We start from the raw sequence: 23,169 nt of genomic DNA, 5'->3' as shown, positions 1-23,169 counted from the left end.
TGTGGGACCTGTGAGGACCTGGGGGGACCTGCAGGGACCTGGGGACATGTCTCTGGAACTGGAGGCACCACGCCTCCCAAGATCCTCCTGGAAGACACGGGCCCTTCTACAAAGACCTGGAGAGGTTTCTCCCCCGGGTCCGGGTGAGGGACCAGCTGTCCAGACAGGAACCATGGGGACGGACAACATGGACACACGTTCTGATCATTTAAACGGCTTTGTTTTCACCGCCTCATCCTTCAGAACCGTGATCTTGACGTCTTTCCTGTTTTTTTCTGTCTGCATATATATTAATGGTTGCCATGTTGGTAAGAACCTAAGGCATATATACATATATATATATATACACATACACACACACACACACATACGCACACACATATACAGGACTGTCTCAGAAAATTAGAATATTGTGATAAAGTTCTTTATTTTCTGTAATGCAATTACAAAAACAAAAATGTCATACATTCTGGATTCATTACAAATCAACTGAAATATTGCAAGCCTTTTATTATTTTAATATTGCTGATCATGGTTTACAGTTTAAGATTAAGATTCCCAGAATATTCTAATTTTTTGAGATAGGATATTTGAGTTTTCTTAAGCTGTAAGCCATGATCAGCAATATTAAAATAATAAAAGGCTTGCAATATTTCAGTTGATTTGTAATGAATCCAGAATGTATGACATTTTTGCATTACAGTAAATAAAGGACTTTATCACAATATTAAAATTTTCTGAGACAGTCCTCTGTGTGTGTGTGTGTGTGTGTGTGTATATATATATATATATATATATATATATATGCACATTTTAGTATATATCATTTATTTTATCAATATATATATATTTTTATGTTTTTAACACCTTTCCTGTAATTGGACCTGGATGCCAGGTACCAGCAGAAACCTGCGACTCAGACCTGCAGGTCCATCTTCAGCCTGTTGGATCCAAAACTAATATTAAAAAAAAAAACAAAAACAAAAAAACTTTATTTGTACCAAACAGACTTCATTTGACGCTGGAGACGACCTCTGCCAGCGTGTCGGGCCTGAACCCGAGCCGGCGGGTCAGAACGGCGCAGGAAAGAAGCAGCACGCAGGAGACACTCAAGTGTTTTTATTGAAGCTTCAAGCTCAAAGCACAGATATAATCAGCACATCTCGACCTTCCAAAGAACAGCAAAGAAAGTTAGAACCGAGGCCCGCCTGCTCCAGAACCCCGACCTGCTGCAGCCGCCCCCCCCCGTAACCGTGGTGCTCCCCTGCGCCCCCCCACCCCGCTAACAGACACCAAGGGAGTGAACAGAAATAAATAAATATTGGTCCTCAGCAGAAGTTCAAAGTATTCAGTATAAAACTTTATCTATTCAACTGCAACACTGTTTGGAGTTCACGGTATAAAAATAAAAAACGACCCACACGGACAAACTTCAAAATGTAACAGTCCGACGACGGCGGGACCGAACGAGGGGTTTCTGAGCAGAACCGGATGAGAGGTGTGGGCGCGTTGAAGCAGGGATTGGTCCCAGCCCCCGCCGGCCCCTGCCGGCCCCCGCGCCAGGAAACCCCCCTGTGGGATGAACCGAGGGGGCGACCCGGGAAGAGAACCCGCCCCCCGCTCCAGCAGGTTCCTGCTGCGTCAGAGGAAGATGGAGGAGACGGAGGACAAGGAGGCGCCGCGCTGCACGGGCGCACACACACCGGTGTCACATGACCCCCCCACCCCAACAAAGGGCACCGACCCAGACAAAGAAAAACTGCCGGGGGAGTCATATTTCCAAGCGAGTCACTGCAGAAAAGATGAGGGCACCATAAATTTAATAAAACGGCAGTTGAGGCAGCAGTTCCGCGTGGAATGATCCGGGACCCCCCTGGCATGCTCAGACCCGTGGGCCGCTATTGTTGCGGCGCGCCTGTGTGCGGCGGAAAGAGACAGAGGCTGATATTATGTGGAGGAAAACAAAAATGCTTGGCTGGGCAACTCAGCAAAGTGTCTGATTCACCAGTTCCCCATTGAGAGCTGGCAGCACGAGTGGCGGGAGGGCTGGCTCCCAGGTCCGGGTGGGGCGGGGGGGTGGGGGTGCCGAGCCGTTAACGGCCAGCAGAGGGCGGTGTCGGCCCTCTAACCGTGCTGCCTTCAGGATCCCATCCAACCAATTCATGAGAACGTGGGAAATGTGAGTGCTGTGCTGCAAACAATGGAGCGGCCCAGAACCCCCATCCGGAACCGTTCAAGTTTAAACCTTACGGGTGGAGCGGAGATGTACCGCCGTAGTCATGGTTACAGCAAGCACGTAGTCATGGTTACAGCAAGCAAAGTGCACAAAACGCACACGGACCCGTCGAATGCCGACCCTCAATCAAACCTACGAACAGCGAAGGAAGTGCGTTCGGAGCGCCGGTTCTCTTAAAGTGCGACAGGTGGGGGACTCGGGGGTGGGTGGGTCCAACAGGCCGACAGATCTGAGCACGTCAGGGCCCCGGCCTAGTGTGGGCGGAAGCCTTGTCTGTGGGGGATGCGGGGGGACACCTGCAGGAAGGCGGAGCGCCCAGAGCGGGGCGGCCTCGGTTCTTCTACATGCACCTCAAGATCACAGCAAGAGTGAGCTAGAATATCGAGACAGAGAGAAGAGCTTTCATGCAGGAGATCTAAGTCACGGGAACAACAATGCAAACAACTCAAACTGGAGCTTAAACTGGAGCAGAAGAGGTGAGAGGAAGACGACGGGTCGCGGGGCCCCCGGGGGCCGCCTTTCTTTTTACGCCTCTTCTTCATGGACCCTCAGCTCTGCTGGTTCTGCTGGCGGCTCCTGGCGTAGCTTGTAAAAACAAAGTTGTAATCGTTGAATTGAGCCAGCTGGCGGTCGAGACGCCGGTAGCCCTCGAGTTTCTGGGGGGAGGTGAAGACGCTGCGACATTTGGAGCTCTGTGGGAGAAAAGAAAACATAGGGGTTATCAGTGGGGTCCAGAGTAGGAATGGGTGATATTTTACCGTTCACGATGTACCGTCAAAAAAATTCCCCACGATAAGAATTTGTCATCTCGCGGTAAAAACAATAAATTCCCGTTGATGTTTTTGTGTAACGCCGGATTTATGGTTCTGCGTTAAATCGACGCAGAGCCTACAGCGTAGGGTACGTGGCGAAGGAAATGGTTGTTACATTTGTAACGTTTGACTATCCATCCATCCATTATCTTACCCGCTTTATCCCTTGCGGGGTCACGTGGGTCTGCTGGAGCCTATCCCAGCTCATTTCAGGTGAGAGGCAGGGGTTACACCCTGGACAGGTCACCAGTCCATCACAGGGCCACCCGTTTGACTATTACGAAAAAAAATTGCAATAGTATCTAATTTGTGGCATGTTCCAACCACAGGTTAATTTGCACATTTTATTTATATTAGAAGAGGTCATCACTGATAGGGTTTTATTTTCAGTGAACTTTTAATTATTTGTCCTGTTTATTTATCAGGTTGTATTTTTTTCTACTTTGTGATTTTATGAGCTAAGAAAACTTGAAGGACAATAGTACTTTTGCTGTTTGCACTGTTATCCCACTGTTTAAGCCATGCAGTTTGAATAAATGTTGAATCTGTTCTTACATTTCAAACTTGTTTCATTTGAGTCATTCCAGTTTTGCAGTACAGGTGTACTAACTTTTTTATTAATTCAATTGGTGTAGTTTAGTAGCATTTAGTATCTTTTAGAGCAGTGATTTGGCTCCAAAGACTGAATGTGGTGATAGATTTATAGTTACAAAGATGGAGTTGAATTGGTATTTTTTTTAATCATAATTTTTATCGTTATCGGGATAAATGCCAGAAATTATCGTGATAAATGTTTTAGTCCATACCGCCCATCCTTAGTCCAGACTCTCCGACAGAGGACATCAGGAATACATGGACTCAAGAGTCCCCCAGGACCAGGTCTGGACTGATCATCGCCTCCCAGCTTTGAAACATTTGACAAATGCGAACTGGCGAGACGTTAGCACCCCCACTCCCCCCATGGGTTTTTGCAGCCAGGCCGAGGCCCGTGATCGGGTGGTCTGGGGTGAAAACCCAGAGCCTGGAGCTGTGGCAGGACCAAACGTCTTGGTCCTTGAGGCTGTGTGTCCTCTACAGAGTTGGACCCAGTAGGATCCACTGAATTGCCAACTCCCAAAAAGTTTGATTGCCGCAGCGGTCAGCAGACCGTCCAGCTGTTGATTTAGGAAGCTTTCAGACCTGTGGCCCGTTGGTTTTGTTCCGATTCAGGGGCTAAATCGATAGTTTCGTTTTTCATATGTGGGGTTTGTGTTCACAAGGCAACCGTATGTAGCGGTTCAAAGCTGATAACAAATACCATGAGAACCAACTGTTCTCTGATTGGTCAGAAATGAACGCGGAAGGAGTTTCTTCTTCCATACCCCGGGAAAAACAAAGGTTGAACCACAGTTATGAGTGTGTTGTGTGGGTTGCTGTGTGGATTCTGTTCTCACTGCAAACGCATCGCTGGTCCAGGTCTGGAATGGAAGAGAGCCGAGACCACCTCTCCTAGGATCTCGGCTCGCTTGTTCTCGCAGATTTCAATGGTGAAAAAAAATGTTGGATATCTATACTGATATGGACAGTTTAATGTCTCAGGAACAAAAGGATGCCACATCTTTTGATGGAAATAAAAGTGTTCAGCCTACAGAGGGCTCAGTATATGGACACCCCAAAAATCTAAGTGAAATGATGTGGCAGGCTCGTCCATTTTGCCTAAATTCAATTTCTGCAACTCAAAATTCTTTTCAATATCTTGTGTGGCCCCCACGTGCTTGTATGCATGCTTGACAACGTCGCAGCATGCTCCTAATGAGACGACGGGATGTCCTCCCAGATCTGTCTAAGGGCATCAGTGAGCTCCTGTAAAGTCTGAGGAGCAACCTGGCGGCGTCTGATGGACCCAAACATTACGTCCCAGAGGTTTCTATCAGGTTTAGATCAGGTGATCGTGAGGGCCATTCCATTGTGTCAGTTCCTTCATCCTCCAGATACTGTCTGCATACTCTAGCCACATGAGGCCGGGCATTGCCGTGGATCAGGAGGAACCAGGACCTCCTGTACCAGCGTAGGGTCTGACCACGGGTGCAAGGATTTCAACCCCATACCTAATTCTCTAGCCTGTAGAGGTCTGTTGGTCCTTCCATGGAAATGCTGCCGTTCTCCAGCCTGTAGAAGTCTGTTGGTCCCTCCATGGAAATGCTGCCGTTCTCCAGCCTGTAGAAGTCTGTTGGTCCTTCCATGGAAACGCTGCCGTTCTCCAGCCTGTAGAAGTCTGTTGGTCCTTCCATGGAAACGCTGCCGTTCTCCAGCCTGTAGAAGTCTGTTGGTCCTTCCATGGAAACGCTGCCGTTCTCCAGCCTGTAGAAGTCTGTTGGTCCCTCCATGGAAATGCTGCCGTTCTCCAGCCTGTAGAAGTCTGTTGGTCCTTCCATGGAAACGCCTCCCCAGACCATCACTGACCCACCACCCAACCGGTCCTGCTGAATGATGTTGCAGGCAGCATAGCGCTCTCCTTGGCTTCTCCAGACCCTTTCACGTCTATCAAAGGTGCTCAGGGTAAACCTGCTCTCATCTGTGAGAAGCACAGGGCGCCAGTGGCGGACTTGCCAATTCTGGTGTTCTATGGTAAATGCCAATGGAGCTCCACGGTGCTGAACAGTGAGCACAGGGAACACTACAGGACGTTGTGCCCTGAGGCAAACCCTTGTGAAGTCTGTTTCTGACTGTTGGGGCCGAGACATTCACACCAGTAGCTGCTGGAGGTCATTCTGTCGGGCTCGGGCAGCTCACCCTGTTCCTCCTTGCACAAAGCAGCAGATATCGGTCCTGCTGATGGGATGAGGACCGTCTACGGCCCTGTCCAGCTAGAGTAACTGCCTGTCTCCTGGAATCTCCTCCATGCTCTGGAGATTGTACTGGGAGACCCATCAATTCTTCTTGCAACAGCACGCATGGATGTGCCATCCTGAAGGAGTTGGACAATCTGCGCAACTTCAGGAGGGTTGAGAAATCACCTCATGCTCCCAGTCGTGATAGTGACTCTAGCTAAAGCCAACACTTGTGGAAAAACTGTTAGAAAAGAGGGAGGAACTTGAAATGGCCTCCACCTGCAAACCCAGTCCTGTTTTGGAGGCCGTCTCGTTGTTGACCCTCTAGAGCAGTGGTTCCCCCTACTTGTGTCTAAGACCAGCCGGGCCCCCCGACCCGTACGTACTAGCACCGAAAGAGTAAAGTGATTCCTTACAAATCTTTAAAGGGGACCTATTATGAAAAACACGTTTTCTCTTGCTTTAACATATATAAAGTGGTCTCCCCTCAGCCTGACAACTCAGAGAAGGAGGAAAGCAACCAAATTCTGCAGTGTCTGTACAGCCGCCCGGAGGATCCTTCCAGTGTCATGTGACTTCTACTTCTAATCGTTCAGATTCTGCTCCTGTCGTGAGTCACGACAGAAGCAGAGGTTTGGTCTCCGCTGCTGAAACCAACGCCCACAACTAACTCCGCCGGCTGGAGCGTCAGCCATTGTTCAGAATCGGTGGCTGTTTGAGCAACGAGGGACAGTAAAGATTAGGTTTTGCATCGACATTTACCCTCATAAAAGGATCAGTACCAACAGCACGGACCGGGCAACTGCACACGAGTCAGCGGTAAGTGACGTTCATTTTTTATGTTATTTATATTTGTTTACAAGTATGATCTTTGCATGGGCCAAGTATTTAGCTTAGCTCCGGAGCACCGGGGCCACTCACCGGACCCTCGAATCCGCACGCACGAATCCCTCATAGAGAAGGAGGTTAGAAGCGGTAAAAATAAAGACATGGCCCAGAGGCTGAATTTCTAATTTATGTAGAAAAAACAAGCTTTTGATTGTTTTGACATTCAAGGCCTGTTTAAAATATACATTAAATGCCATAATAGGTCACCTTTAACTGAAAAAATGAACATTAATTATGTTGTTGTGATACATTTCTCCTTGGTTTACCCTGTATACATATGACTTTGTTTTTTCACCTTCATTTTGTGTCACCAATGTATAAAATACGCACAAATAATAATAGCAAGGACAAAAATATTTCTGAAAAATGTCTCTTAATATGAGAGCAAACATTTTTCCTTTAACAACCTGTCGGAGTAGTAGTATGATTAAATGTTGAATAATGATATAATACGTTTTTATCCTGCTAAAGAACTTAGAAATATATTTTGGTCATTTTAAAATACTACGTGGGTTTGTTGTTGTTTGTAGTTGAGTTGGATTGCATATTCCATTAGGTGTTAATGATTTTTTTTATTTATTTAACATAATTTGCACATGTTAAATGAATAAAAAAAAAAAAATCATAATAACACACCTAATGGAATACAGTAATCCAAGTCTGTTTAAACCCACTTAGAAATATTTTGGTCATTTTAGAAGTTATTTATCAGGATAAAAACGTGTTATTATATCATTATTCAACATTTAGTCATACTACTACTCCGACAGGTTGTTAAAGGAAAAATGTAAAAAAAAAAATTGCTCTCATATTAAAAGAGACATTTTTTCAGAAATATTTTTATGTCCTTGCAATTATTTTTTGTGCGTATTTTATACATTGGTGACACAAAATGAAGGTGAGAAAAACAAAGTCATATGTATACAGGGTAAACCAAAGAGAAATGTATAAAAAAAAAAAAACATAATTAATGTTTCAATAAATGGTTTGTAACAAATAACTTTACTCTTTTGCTGCTAGTACGTACGGGTCGGGGGGCCGGCTGGTCTTAGACACAAGTAGGGGGGGCTCCAAGGAAAAAAGGTTGGGAGACACTGCTCTAGTGCACCTGTTGTTAATTCCATCAACACCAATGCAGCTAAACTGATTAACAACCCCCCTCTGCCACGTACCTGACCAAAACCTTAGCAGAAAAGTGCAGTTGAATTCATGCCATACCCTGATAAAAAACTGTCCCTTTCATTTTTTTGAGCAGTGTATATACCAAACGAAGCAATCTTTAGGGGGAAAATGCTCCCTGTTTGGGAACAACTGCTCCAAACGGGGCAGGAGTGAAAGCACCTTAAGAGAACTCACCCAGACCTCCACTGAAGGAGCCCCTCTTCATTTTATTTGGTGTAAGTGAAGTGTAAGCAGACCTGATCATGGCTAGCAGCCGTGGCGGCAGGTCCTAAACGTCTCAGAGACAACAAAGATGCAGTTCACACAAACCTGATTGACAAAGAGAGTCGTCACGAACTTCCCCGGCTTGAACACGTCCACAACCTTCCTGATGAGGTCGTCGTACGACGTCTGGGAGAGGTTGGTTTCAAAGCTGACGTAGGAGAACTCGGGCTCTGGAGTGATGTGGATGGTCCAGTAAGTTCCCTGCAGACGGCGACACACACAGTCACGTAGGGCTGAAATAATTCCTCCAATAATTCCATTACAAAAAACCATAGAGGAATTTTCTCTGCCTCGAGGAATGGTTTAATTTTGCAGCTCAAAGTAGGTATTTCGCCCGGACTACGTTTAATGCGGCACAACGCGCTGACGCCGCGCACGTAAATGAAGAAGAAAGAGGTGGATATGTTTGGTTTCAACTAAAAGAAAATGCAGAAAGTGTCAAAAGTGTGGCAGCATTTCCAGCTGGACACCAAGGCAACACTGTTGCTGTTTCACTGTAAGACAGAGCTGATAAACAGTACGTACTCAACGCTGCAGCTTCTCCACCAACACCCTGTTACTCCCAGAGGGAGGACCGGCACCCAGACACGGTGAAACTAAGTTAATGTAGCACTAATTCATGAGATTAACATTACAGTACCTTGATAACATAACGTTATATAGGTTTCTAATAATTATGACGACTGTCGATGCGGCTAATGCTTTTAATCTCTAAAAACAAAGAGCTGTAGAGTGATGAGGGGGGAAAATAAAAACCTAATGAAGCTAACTGGATAGTTTTCAATTTTAGCTCTGTAGTCATTGATGGATAAAACATCAATTCGCGCTGGAGCCTAATGTGCTCCAATACAGCAGTGCTCAAAATTTTATTATGAACACTGCCAAAAGTCAAAATCTTATTAAGACTTTAACTTAAAACTTAACTAAAACTGAAAATGTACTTGACATAAATGAAAGTTCAATTGAAACACATGGGAAAAACACCTAACCTTTTAAGTGATGTGTGTTATCAGGTGTAATGACATTTTAAGTTAGAAATAAGAACATTTTTTTGTAAGATTCTTAGTTTTTTGAGTGAAGGCAGTGGATTCAGTCGACTGGTGTAAGTTCAGGGTTTTTAAATGCACAGCCATGAACCTACTGTATTATATAATTTAGTCTTAGTAATGTCAATTAACATCTAACATCTTATGTACAGGACTGTCTATACATATATAGAAAATAAAGAACTTTATCACAATATTCTAATTTTCTGAGACAGTCCTGTATATTTATAATTGCTCTTTAACTAAACAAAAATATGTTTTATCCGATTACTCGAAGGAATTTTCAGTAGAATACTGGATTACTAAAATATTGGATAGCTGCAGCGCTACAGTCACGTGACCACAGAGCTGCACGCACGAGCGCCTCATCACTCACGTCAGTCTTCATTCCATTCATTGAGTATCCGCAAGGGTTGAACATTGTGGCGTCGATCACAGAACCTGGTATCAGGTCACGAATTCCACTCATCTGAAACAGAAACCAAGGGAGGCGGATGAGGACTTTGTCCACGACTGGGATCGGCGGCGGCGGCGACGACGGTGGAGACACTTACACGAGTGACCTCACTTGCAGAAACACCATCTTTCATGTAGAACTGGTCCATAATGGCTGGGTCGAGGTCGCTCATCAGAACTTCCAGCGTCTGATCTGCGCTCTTGTTCTCCCAGAACTCCGGCAGATCCAGGGTGAACAGATACCTGAGGGGTGAACGGGACACCGACACGTCAACACAAAGCTCTACGGTTCTGGGAACAAGCCACGGAGGCCTGCGGGCCCTTGAGAAGACGGGATTCTCACCAGCAGTCAGAGTTCAGACGTCCCATGCAGTAGGCTGCACCATCTGCAAGAACAAGCAGTCACAGTTATGGGCCAATCTGAAGACCGGCTATGTATAGAGCGTATGGCACTTTTCCACTAGAACCTACTCAGCCCGACTCCACTCTGCGCTTTCCCACTGGGGCTCAAACGTGCAGAGTAGATTCAAATGTATCCACTTTAGTTATCCATCTTACTTAAAACAATATCTGATTCCACATACATCCTCATATTCTCTTAGAAACACTCAGCAACCCTTCTTTTTTGTACCTTTAACCTTAAAAGAAATTGGCAGACGTGCTTTTAAGTTTAAACAGTGGTGGACAGTAACGGAGTAAATTTACTTGAGTACTGTACTTAAGTACATATCCAGAGGATTTGTACTTTACTTGAGTATTAGATTTCTTTGCTACTTATTACTCTTACTTGAATACATTTCCAAGACAAATATTTTTACTTTTACTCGAGTAAATTTCTAGGAAGGCTGAAAAGTACTTGTTACTTTCAGGTCTGCCCTTTTTTCTTCTTCCCTAAAATCCTATTGGACACAAGCTGTTTTTGTCAAAGGAGGAGACCTATCACAGTGCACGCTCTCCACTGGGATGTACGTAAAGCGGAAATACGTCAAGCCTCCTCAAAACGATACCGCCAAAGTAGCCTGCGTTTGTCAAGACAGAGCCGCAACAAGTCAAGACAGAGCCGCAACAAGTCAAGACAGAGCCGCAACAAGTCAAGACAGAGCTGCAACAAGTCAAGACAGAGCCGCAACAAGTCAAGACAGAGCCGCAACAAGTCAAGACAGAGCCGCAACAAGTCAAGACAGAGCCGCAACAAGTCAAGACAGAGCTGCAACAAGTCAAGACAGAGCTGCAACAAGTCAAGACAGAGTTGCAACAAGTCAAGACAGAGCTGCAACAAGTCAAGACAGAGTTGCAACAAGTCAAGACAGAGTCAAGACAGAGCTGCAACAAGTCAAGACATAGACGCAACAATGGCTACGCCTGCGTCAGGAGAAGAAAGACAATCCGCTGAGTCGTCTGAGTCTGATAATGAGCCGGACTCGGAGCAGGGACTTTCACAAAATCCTTGGCCGTATCTTAACTCAATGTTTGAGTTCGACCGAGTAAAAAACGAGGCCACAGACAAACCACAGACATTTATTTTCAAATGTTTATTGTGTCTGCTGAAGCAGAACTACCTCTCTGCTTTCAACAACTCAACATCGAATTCTCAGAAACAAGAGTTAAAAGATCCTTAAATTAATTTAGAAAAAAATATAGTAATTTACTGATGTGGAAAATAAGAAATTTAATCTTACTTTTACTTAAAGTAAATTTAAAAGCATTTACTTTTGGATACTTAAGTACCTTTAAAAGCAAGTACTTTTGTACTCTTACTCGAGTAATATTTTGACTGAGCTACTTTTACTTGTAACGGAGTAAATTTTGACCAGTAGTATTTGTACTCTTACTCAAGTACTGGGGTCGAGTACTCTGTCCACCTCCGAGTTTAAAGCCCCATCAGACTGGAACAACTTACCCATTAATATAAGAAATCTCTTTAAAAACTCACTATATTCCAACCTCAATAAACCATGTAGTTGCCTCTAGTGGTATTGCGTTCTCATTTTATTTTTATTTATTTATTTTATATACAATGTATCTATTTCTTCATATACTGTATCATAATGATGATGACTATTATTAATATTAATATTGTTGTTCAATTCAATTCAATTTTATTTATATAGCGTCTAATACAACAGATGTTGTCTCTAGACGCTTTCCAGAGATCCAGAACATGAACATGAACATAAACATAAACATAAACATAAACATAAACCCCCGAGCAATTATTATTGTTCTTGTTGCCATTACTGCATTATATGCAGTGTTTACCTGTGTTCTTCAGGTGTGGTAGGTCTTGACTGGTGTGTGGGCGGGTTTGTGTGTGAGAGCCTTATGTATCTTGTATGTAACTGTTTTGTATTGTGTTCTATGTTTTTGGTTGGACCCCCTCGAAAACGTGATGATTCATCTCAAGGGGCTATCCATTAATACATTTACTGCTAGATACTTTTCTGTATCTATTCTGCCGAGGTTCTAAGCTGCTGAGTCGGCTGTATCTGACATCATCACACTACAGGCCACCGATTGGTCTCGGGGTTGGAGTCAGACGTCTGAGTCAGGAGGAGGAAATCAGAGAAAGAGACTCTGACGGATTCTTGTTCATTTTATTCAACAGGCAATGGCAGCAAAAGTCTGTTTCATGATCCAACTCTGAGGGTCAGATGTTCATAAACCTGGTGCTGAGGAGAGAATTAAAAAGATCTAGACGGAGATAAGGAACGACCAGATCTACCAGGAGATATGTCTCTTCATAGCTGCTCACGGCTCCAGCTGACTTTTCAGTAGCGCCGAGACAAACTAACACAATTAAAAAGCGCTTGAAGCTTCTCTCTCATTTTTTAACTTGATATCGAACACAGGCCACAGACCCAGCAGCACATCTATCATCTCCTCCAGGTTCTACATCTTTAGTGTTGTCTTCTTCGTTTAGATACACAATCTAATACGTCACAGCAGCTTCTCTCCAACCTCCTACTTCTGATCTGGGTTGAAAAGAAATGAGGGCGAGTGGAGTCGAGCTGAGTAGGTACTAAAAGCGCCCTTAGAGTGTCTAGAGCAGACTCCACAGCTGTAGAGCCTGCACAAACACCCAGAATGCAGCAGTCTGCCCCGGAACAATGACCAGGGCTACTTGAACATCCGACGGAGGAAGTTGACGTTAAAAACAAGTGCATACTTGGGAAAATCTGGCTGAGGAAGTCCACTTCCTCCTGGAAGTTGCGATGAGGGAACTCCTGCTGGGTTGGCTTCATGAAGTTCTTGCGGGAGTAGAAGAAGTTCTGAAAGAGGATGACAGCGGTTAGAAACAGGAGCGGTCTGCGCGCGTGCGCGGGACACGGCGTTGTGCGTGCGTGCGGTCCTGACCTCGATGGCGTCGAAGCCGCAGTACTCCCGGGCCAGCTCCAGCAGCGGCACCAGTGCTTGCAGTAAGAGGGTGGTTCCACACGTCTTCAAAATGAAACGTCTCTTGGAGACAAACATGCTACTCTCACTGTGGACAGAAAGGAACAGCGTCAGCAGCACGTCGCAGTGTGGACTTGGTTTCAGTTTACTGGTCCGTAGGCCTGGATTGAGAAGATCAATTTTCCCCATTCTAAATCGATTCTCATAATTCCTAAAAATCAATTCGTATGTCTAAAGATTGATAGTTTTTCATCATTAAAACTTTTGGTATTTTTTTGTTTATGCCCTAAAAAGAAATGTTTTGTTGGACACAAAAATAACTGGTGCCATGTTTTTGCCTTTTAATATGTTTAAATGTATGAAAACATTAAAGTTTTCAGTTATAATTGCATAAATTGTCTAAATGTCACTACTTTATATACTGTCTTTGGGTTACATTTGCATAAAATGCTAAAAACCAAATTAAAAACCAAAAAAGAAAAAATTTAAACGGAATGTGTTAAAAAAATTTCATCCGTCTCTGTTTCCTCCCTGGATCTGTTTGGTAATTCTGACCCACAATGTTTCTGAAAGCAGTTCTATCAGCATTCTGGGAGCTGATTGGTCCTTACAAAATCACTAGCTGCAATACTTGCCGTTTAATCTCAATATAATACTAGTATTAATATGTTGCAGAACTACAGTCATATCATTCATGCAACAGCTGAAAAAACAGTTTTAATAACATTAACCCAAATCAATATCGGAATCTAATCAAATCCTAATAATCCATTCTGAATCTTAAGAAATCAGAATCAAATCTATTCTTGACATTTGAATGGATCCCCAGCCCTACTGATCCATCATGTAGAGTCCCTCTGGGTTTTGGTCCCATGTTGTCAAACATGATGCCACTAGGACAGATGGTTAGTTTACCCTGAGACATTTAGCTGGACTCAGGGTCCCACATTTACTCACGAGCAAAGTGGATTTAAAATAAAAATCCACCGGTCAAGATAATAAACCTTTTTGCGCTCCGTATATAGGACTGTCTCAGAAAATTAGAATATTGTGATTTTCTGTAATGCAATTACAAAAACAAAAATGTCATCCATTCTGGATTCATTACAAATCAACTGAAATATTGCAAGCCTTTTATTATTTTAATATTGCTGATCATGGCTTACAGCTTAAGAAAACTCAAATATCCCATCTATCCTATCGCGTCACAGGCAGGACTTGTTGAGGATCCTCATCCCCGGCACCGTGACGGTCAGATCAGCACATTACAAACCCGTCATCTACAGGCGGTGACTAAATCAGACCCAACTGATGCATTAAAGAACAGAGGGAGGCCCAGGTCATATTTGTGCAGTCACTACTCAGATCCTGTGGTCCACCCCCCCCACATGGAGCGGGTCATCACCCACAGTTACATGATGTTTTTTATTAAACTCTTAATTCATTTAATTAAACTATTTTCCGTCGGGTTTACATGGAAATAGTAATTCCGAATTGAGGTTTACATGGAAAACACGTTTGATGGTCTTTCTCCAATTCCTCTTCAGATCTGGGGGTTGGGAAGGTTCTGATTGGATAGGGGGGGGGACGTCTTTACGTCTACCGGAAGAAAAACAAACTTACTCGATTAGCAACAACATGGAGGACCACAGTATTAGCATCCTTTTTGGATTTGTTTTGATTTTGTTTTTGAAGCAGCAGCACGACAACATGTCGATGATTTTCTTTGGTGAAAGGAGGAGGGAGATGAGTGCTGGAGAAGGGAGGCAGAAGACCGTGCTTTGGCACGACCACCGTTACTTTGGCTGCGTCTGAAATTCCCTACTTCCACCCTAATGAGTATGAAAAATTAGTATGTGAGATTTTTTAGTGTGTCCATCTGATATTTACTCAAAAGTCTGCCGAATTTAAGTATACTTTTTAGTATATACTGTTTAGTGTGGCATTTCGGACGCACCGTTTGTTTGGAAAACAAGCCCAGCGTAGAATATAAGCGTCATGGAGACAGACTGGGGAGAGAACGAGCAGCGCAGAAAGACTGGAATTAATTTAGAGCGGAATGAGTGTTTACATGATCTGGAATTATTCTATTCGGCTTTAAAATCTGAATAAACCAGACACTTACTTCGGAATTAAGTTTAACAGCTCGTCGTCTCCACCCCCTAAACTCGGCCTCAGACCCTGTGTTTAACGCCGACCAGCACGTTTTCCACTAGTACCTACTCAGCTCGCTTCTACCCGCCACGCCCCCGTCTTGCGCTTTTCCACTACGGGCCAAGGCGGGCCGAGCCAAGCAGATACTTTTTCTGTAACCATTCTGCCTAGATTCTAACCGGGCTGAGCCGGGACTATTTCTGACGTCACCACCCTCCGCGCCACTGATTGGGGGCCGTCAGACGTTTGAATCAGGAAGCGGGAGTCAGCGCGAGAGCGACTGGCGGCGATTTTATTATAAAGGGCAAAACGTCTGTTTCATGATCCAACTCTGAGGTGCAGATGTTCATAAGAGGTAGAGGCGTGACGAGGCGAGCTGTACTTACTCAACTAGTGGAAAAGCGCCATTAGACTCATCAGGGACAACAACCGGGTCTGGCCTAAAAGAACGTTTACCCACCAGCGTGCCGGACAACCTCCATCGTTTAGGTGGCAAAGAAACTGATCATATGATTGTCCCAGATGTTGACTCCGCTGGTCTGTAATCCAGGTGTTTCAGTGTTAAGACTACTATTCTTTAACTTTAGCTCTGAGCTACAGCTCTTCCAACACATTTCCATCTCCTAGATTCTGAAACCTGGACTTGGAGCAGTTGATACCAACTCAAAGCACATCGGATTGTGGACAGGGCTGGGGATCAGTCCAAATGTCAAGAATCGATTAAATTCCGATTCCTAAGATTCAGAAACGATTATCAAGATTTGATCCGATTCAATTCCGATATCGATTTGGGTTAGTGTTATTAAAACAGTTTTTTGAGCATTAATTATATGACTGTAGTTATGAACATAATACTAGTATCATATTGAGATTCAACAGCAAGTATTGCAGCTAATGATGCTGTAAGGACCAATCAGCTCCCAGAATGCTGATAGAACTGCTTTCAGAAACATCGTGGGTCAGAATTACCAAACAGATCCAGGGAGGAAACAGAGACGGATGATTTAATTTAACACAATCTGTTTAAATTTTTTCCATGTAACCCCAAAACAGTATAGAAAGTAATGAACAATTTATGCAATTATAACTGAAAACTTCAATGTTTTCATACCTTTAAAGATATTTAAAGGCAAAAACATTATCAGGGTGCTTGCTCTTTTTCCAAATTAAAATTCCAGACTTTTCCCAGACTTTTTTAAAACTGATTTTTTTCCCCCCCCCAAGACCTTAACCTTACGTACTTGTATACTTGTGTGCCTACTGACTACTTCATTGGTTTAGATTGTACCAATTGTGTTTATTAGAATTTTTTATAGGCTAGTAATCAATGAACGAATGCATTATTCACAGTAAATTATGTTTTTACTGATGAAAACGTTTCAAAACATGAAAATCACAAGTACCGGTACATGAAATTCACTTCAAACAAGTGTCACAAAGACTATCTATAAAAACACATGAATGGATGGATGAATGTATGTAGAATTCAGTCTCTTCACTCGCATCTTATTTTTTCTGTCCTTGACATGACTGATCTTATCTTTATGTTATCTCATTTTAACTTCTGAACAAGCTGTATCACAACACATAAAAGTGCATATTTGACCTAGCTCACTTGGTAAGAACAAAAAATAAACTATTTTTATAGTTTATAGTTGAATAAACTATAAGTTTTATAGCCTACCTTTCTTTTTCTCATTTCACAATGCCTTTGAGCATACTGTAAAATTCTACCATATATTTTTTCCCCATACTTTATTAAGACTTTCACACAAAATTCAAGACTTTTCAAGGTCTGGAAAACAGTGTTTCAAAATTCCATACTTATTAAGACTTTCAAGACTTGCGCAAGCACCCTGATTATGTCCAACAAAACATTCCTTTTTGGGGCATAAACAAAAAAATACCAAGTTGTAATGTAATGATGAAAAATAAATATATCGACCTTTAGACATACAGATCGATTTTTAGAAATATGAGAATAATTAGAAGTGATAATACTGGCTGAATTTTGCCACTTTTAACAGCGTTCAGGTCATTCAGGGACGTTTGTCAACTAAAACCAGGGCCGGGTCGCCGTCAGTGAAAGCAGCTTACAGGTGAGCAGCGCCTAATCCGCCCGTCTGCAGGTCAGGGGAAGCCGAGGAGACGTCCTGCAGGACGGAAGCAAGACTTACCTGAGTATATAAGCTTCCTGCTTGTCCGTCTTCGTCACACTTATGATCAAACAATGCACATTCTCCAAGAGTTTGTCCCACTCAAACCTGAGAGCAGAAGAGAAAGAGGACGTTTCAGGTTTAAAAAGCTTCTTTACTACGTTTCTCTGCTTTGCACCACAATGTTGACTCAAAAACAAGCCAGCATATGAGCTTGTGTTTACTGTCTGCAAGTAAAGCAGGGAGATGTTTGGAAACGAGAGAAAATAATGACAAACCCCCCCCACCGGGCTGCTTCCCACTCCTGCCCCTCCCCCTCCTGCAGCAGCACAAATGCAGCTGCGTCACATTTTCATGGCAGCCTTCGACAGTCGGTGGTGTCCTCCACACGGGGGTGGACGGACCAGCGCCCGACCCTCCGGGACGGACAGACCCATCGACCGACGGGCTTCTTCTAAAGGGACGAGCCCCTGCAACCAACCAGGCTGCAGCAGCACTCCTCCACCCACCAAACAGGTGTGGGCTGCAAATCACCTCCCTGCCGGCTCAGGTTACAGGCTCCTCCACCCACAGGGCCTCCAGCGAAGGTGTGGAGCACTCTGGAGAAGGATGTTTATAAGATGGAGAATATCCCGCTGGTTCACAGGCAGGGGGGCACGCGTCAATGGCCGTTTAAACCTTTAACGTCTTCTGGAGAGTGAAGGAAAAACTAAAGATTCAGCTCCCGTCAATCACAAAAACCTCCCGGGACGCGAGATGCCTACCCGGCCGTACGCCAGCATCTCAGGGACAGCAGGGACGCTAGTTATCTGGCGTTTCTGGACAAAAGCCTTCCAGGTGTCTGGTGAGCAACAATGGCACTGGAACGGCGGAAGGGCGAGGGAGTCGGGTGCCTCCACCGGCTCTAAACTGCTCATCATTTGTTTATTTGTACGGATCCCCATTAGCTATGCCCTTAAACAGCTAGTCTTACTGGGGTCCACATTAAAAAAAAACAATACATTTAAAACAAGACAAAGAAAGAAAACAAATCAGGACAAACTTACATTAAACTTTAAAAACATACATGAAACATTTCAATAACAGTAAAACATCTAGGCCATGAAAATCAGATCAAAAATACACCTTAATTATTAATTATCCTGACTTGAGGACGAGCGAGGCCAGGTCATGTCTATTGTACACATGTTCCCACAGTAGTGTAGTAGTCCGATAATTATCAGACGAGGTATGTGACAGACGGAGCGACACGCCCGCCACAGAAATGCTTCTAAAGCCTCTCCTGCAACTGACCCGGGTCGCCCAGGTTCAGGTACAAGTTGGAACCACGTTGTAGTACAAGCACATTTACATTCATACCCGCCACTAAATGGCTCATTTCAGTATTTTCAATACTCCCATTACCCAGAATCCTCCTGGCCTGTGTGAACAACCTGACTGGTAACATGCTCCATCCTCGTGCAGCTCCCGTTTTAATTCACATCCAGACACGACTACTGACACCACCTCGCCACATGCGCGGGCCGGATCCGCTCGGGTAACGGACCACGCAGCCGGGTTTTTCTGCCATTTCACGCACGGACACGCCGGGCTGGCGCAACATGCCGGTGCTCCGGCTCCATCCCAGAGCAGCATGGTTACCTGAGACCTCGTTTCACTGTCAAACACACACCAGGGCCTATTTCTGTTAACCCAGCAGGGTCGAACTTCAGCAGAAAACTACCAGAAACCCGTCAATAATCTGGAAGCTATGGGCTACCAAGATGGATACCAGCACATTAAACGCGACAGAAGGGCCACCGCCGCATTCAGAAGGGTTAATACTTGAGGAACGGAGATGTGGGCCAGCTCCACATTTGTGAATCAGATGCCCTTGTGGACTTATTTGGACACTGGCTAAGGTCCAGAGAGCCTGATCCACCAGCGGCGTCCCTGTAAGCCGGTAATCTGCCCTCTGGCTGGAAATTACGGCTGGTTCTCCTTCACCTGACTGGCCACACTTGAAGTCGTGATCCAAATATAGGCGGAATGTCCTCTGGACGTCATTTCTAATCCACCGTCATTACAGGTTTGGTGCACAACGTCTGCAGCAAACTGTCCGGAGGCGAGCCGTGACCACAACCCAGGGATTTCTGTGGGTCAATGTTTAAGATTTCACAGAACTCGCCCGCCATCTGAAAAGTTGCAGGAAAAAACAACAACCTCATACAAGCCTAAGATCCATTTTTTAATTTATACACACAACATAAAAACACATGCATCTAAGAAAACCAGGTCAAGTGAGCCCACTTTTACAAAAAATAAATACATTTTTGGAATCCCTTTACTGAGACTTTGCTCTCTCTGCACCCATATCCTGCCTTGCCACTTTCAAAATAATAGCAAAAAAAAAAAAACTCTGGGGGAAAAAAGGAAAAACTAGCGACCAGCCGCTACATGCTACAAACACGAGCCTGTTATCAGTTTACATTCCAGTGAAACACCACTTGATTCATGTAATCCCAAGACGGACCAACCAAATCCATCCAGCTGTTCCTGAGATATGTCCTTGTTCACCCACTGTTCCACAAGGGGGCGCTGGTCCACACGCTGAAGAGTCTACCATCCAAAACTAAAATCTGCATTTATGCCCGTCTTCTAATATGGACACAAATCGGACGTGTCACAAGGTAGAGGTTAATCTTGGTCATCTTGAGTGAGGGGTTAACCCGTCCACGTTCATCTTGAGGTAGAGGTTAACCCGTCCACGGTCATCTTGAGTGAGGGGTTAACCCGTCCACGGTCATCTTGAGGTAGAGGTTAACCCGTCCACGGTCATCTTGAGGTAGAGGTTAACCCGTCCACGGTCATCTTGAGTGAGGGGTTAACCCGTCCACGGTCATTGTGAGGTAGAGGTTAACCCGTCCACGGTCATCTTGAGTGAGGGGTTAACCCGTCCACGGTCATTGTGAGGTAGAGGTTAACCCGTCCACGGTCATTGTGAGGTAGAGGTTAACCCGTCCACGGTCATCTTGAGGTAGAGGTTAACCCGTCCACGGTCATCTTGAGGTAGAGGTTAACCCGTCCACGGTCATCTTGAGTGAGGGGTTAACCCGTCCACGGTCATTGTGAGGTAGAGGTTAACCCGTCCACGGCCGTCTTGAGGGGTGAACCCGTCTCAGATCACTGAGGTAGAGGTTAACCCGTTCACGGGGTCTTGAGTGAAGGGCTAACCCGTCCCAGATCACTGAGGTAGAGGTTAACCCGTCCACGGTCATCTTGAGTGAAGGGCTAACCCGTCCCAGATCACTGTGAGGTAGAGGATAACCCGTCCACGGTCGTCTTGAGGGGCTAACCCGTCCCAGATCACTGAAGTAGAGGTTAACCCGTCCACGGTCATCTTGAGTGAAGGGCTAACCCGTCCCAGATCACTGTGAAGTAGAGGTTAACCCGTCCACGGTCATCTTAAGTGAAGGGCTAACCCGTCCCAGATCACTGTGAAGTAGAGGTTAACCCGTCCACGGTCGTCTTGAGTGAAGCGCTAACCCGTCCCAGATCACTGTGAAGTAGAGGTTAACCCGTCCACGGTCGTCTTGAGGGGCTAACCCGTCCCAGATCACTGAAGTAGAGGTTAACCCGTCCACGGTCGTCTTGAGGTAGAGGTTAACCCGCCCACGGTCATCTTGAGGGGTGAACCCGTCCCAGATCACTGAGGTAGTGATGTCATCAACCAGGGCAAGGTTCAAGAGCCGTTTTTACTCTCCCACGTGGAAATCCATGGACGTCCCGTCACAGTCCACTGGCTTCCCCTTCTGTTTTTTTGCCAAGCGCCTTTAAGCCAACCAGGGCGGCGATGCTGCGACCAATGAGCGGGGCTGGGCGGGGAGAGACCCTCTCCGGCTGGAAACGGGGCAGCGAGGTGGACCAAGCACCGGGGACACGGGGCCCGCACGTGGGACAGGCGTGGGACACAGAGCCTGGTGGTGCAGGGGGCTCCACGGTGGTGCTTTAACCCCCCTCCCCGGTGGAAGGAGAGTCTCCCCGGGGCAGCGGTCGTCCCCCGTCCCCCCCTCCCGGGGCCAAACACGCTCCGACCGGGACACGGAGCCGAGCACATGCGCGACCCGCTCACAGGCCTCAAACCGGCCCAGTGAAATAAAAACAACCACATTTACAGCTAACGGCCCCGGCTCGGCTCACCAAACCCCCGACAAGTACCGGGGAGAGGCCGGGGGGAGGTTTAACCCTCCGGAACATAAACTGCACGGATCACGCCGACCGTTTGGACCGCTGTTCTGCCGATTTCTGCTGCTTCGTCGAAAAATGCTCCCTAATGGTTTTCTTCCTTTGCAGAGCTACAATGTTACTGTGTTTTACTCCCTAAAACCAATTCCTTGTCTCTTGCCAGGTCGTCATTGTAAATAAGAATGTGTTCTTAAGGACCTCCCTAGCTAAATAAAGACCAACGACTGAATGAATATCAAATAAAGCCATAGAATTGTTTTTTTTTTCTCTTTATCGTATAATGTTCACAAAGTGTAGTGCAATTCATGTCATGGGGAGTGTATTTTGAAGGATCAAATACTCAACATCCCATATTATCCATTTTACATCAATATTTCAGGTAGCATAATTTGATAGTCCAGTAACATCCTATCAAATAAAGCTCCCGTTACTTAATGCCTTCAGGTAAGAAACTAATCACCTCACTGCCACTGCAGGATGAATGTCAGCATACTTACACCCCCCAATTTATCTGTAATCTCTATTTTTGGATTGATAATAAGTATACAATAATGAGAAATAAAAGTAAAAGCACACAAAACAAACAAATTGTCTCAATTTCTCGTTTCAAAAAACATTTAAAAAAAACAGTAGATGAACAGAGGGCAAAATCTAAGATCACAATATTTTTCAGCGTGGACTGAAAGGGATGCAAGAAATGATGGGCGTGGCAATCAAACTTTGAAAACCGACTGTGCGCATGCGCAGAACCAGAAAGTAGCAGTTCTCGACAGAGCACCCCGACTGTGTAAAATCCCGGCTCCACGCTGAGTCACGCATCCCGGCGGAGCGGACCGTGACTCAGCGTGGAGCTGCAGCTCGGAGGGGGGAGGTGGCCATTTTCAACCGACTACAGGACGCTCACACGCGGGTCACACGAGCCCGGAGCGCCGCTACAAGGCCGGACAGACGACGGGACAAGAAGTCAAACCTCGGGATGGTGCGGAGGTCCCCGGTCCCCTTGGCGTCGTCCTGCCGGGAGAACCACACCTCCAGCAGCTTCTCGGTCCCCTCGAAGAAATGTGCACCGTTATCCTCCATAGCAGAGACGAGACAAGACAGTCCCCACGGAATTAAACTAAACCTCGGCTGTGAAGTCTACGGCTTAATTAATCCTTCGTCCTCGGTTTTGGTTGTGATTTATTCAGGTACAGTCCTTGAAAACAAATCCGAGTGTTGATTTTTCTTGAGTTTCCGTCTTCCCTTCAACAGAGAACCCCTTCAGCGAGCGCTAGCTAATATCGCCGGCCATACTGTGTAGAGCAGCGAACGAGCGGCGCGCCACGCTTTTATACGGGTTGCGCCGCAACGTACGCGCTGCGTCATCACGTTCTCGGTCAGTGGGACGCTTGTGATTGGCTGACTCGCCCGTCACTCCCGGCTGAGAGAGGCGCCTCCTTCTATCCGCTGGAGTCTGAACAGTCATGTGACACTCCGAGTCCACTAAAGCGCTCATGGTTGGATTCCCGTCAAAGTGTTAACTCCCTAAACAGTTTCAAGGGTTTTGTT

The 23,169-nt window shown here is 45.4% G+C and overlaps 1 protein-coding gene across 1 annotated transcript; it reads right to left on the bottom strand.

Annotated features, from left to right (window-relative positions):
- Positions 1-1,104: 1,104 nt before the first annotated feature.
- On the bottom strand, positions 1,105-22,917 carry amd1 (adenosylmethionine decarboxylase 1). Its single transcript, XM_061746266.1, has 9 exons — positions 22,592-22,917; positions 17,419-17,505; positions 13,049-13,175; positions 12,861-12,963; positions 10,038-10,080; positions 9,793-9,937; positions 9,615-9,707; positions 8,238-8,393; positions 1,105-2,928 (listed from the first exon to the last, which is right to left on the bottom strand). Exons 1-9 carry the CDS (start codon positions 22,699-22,701, stop codon positions 2,785-2,787), a joined length of 1,008 nt encoding a protein of 335 aa, XP_061602250.1. The 5' UTR covers positions 22,702-22,917; the 3' UTR covers positions 1,105-2,784.
- Positions 22,918-23,169: the final 252 nt, after the last annotated feature.

This window comes from Cololabis saira, chromosome 18 (genome assembly GCF_033807715.1).
Source record: "Cololabis saira isolate AMF1-May2022 chromosome 18, fColSai1.1, whole genome shotgun sequence".
NCBI lineage: Eukaryota > Metazoa > Chordata > Actinopteri > Beloniformes > Belonidae > Cololabis > Cololabis saira.
This window is presented reverse-complemented; position numbering and strand designations above follow the sequence as displayed.

Excerpts from the sequence above, each read along its gene's own strand:
- amd1 (XM_061746266.1), bottom strand. The coding sequence starts at position 22,701 with ATGGAGGATAACGGTGCACATTTCTTCGAGGGGACCGAGAAGCTGCTG. Across the intron at positions 10,081-12,860 it reads CCTCAGCCAGATTTTCCCAA|ATGGTGCAGCCTACTGCATG; the intron begins GTATGCACTTGT and ends TTGTTCTTGCAG. Across the intron at positions 8,394-9,614 it reads TGAATGGAATGAAGACTGAC|GGAACTTACTGGACCATCCA; the intron begins GTGAGTGATGAG and ends CGCCGTCTGCAG.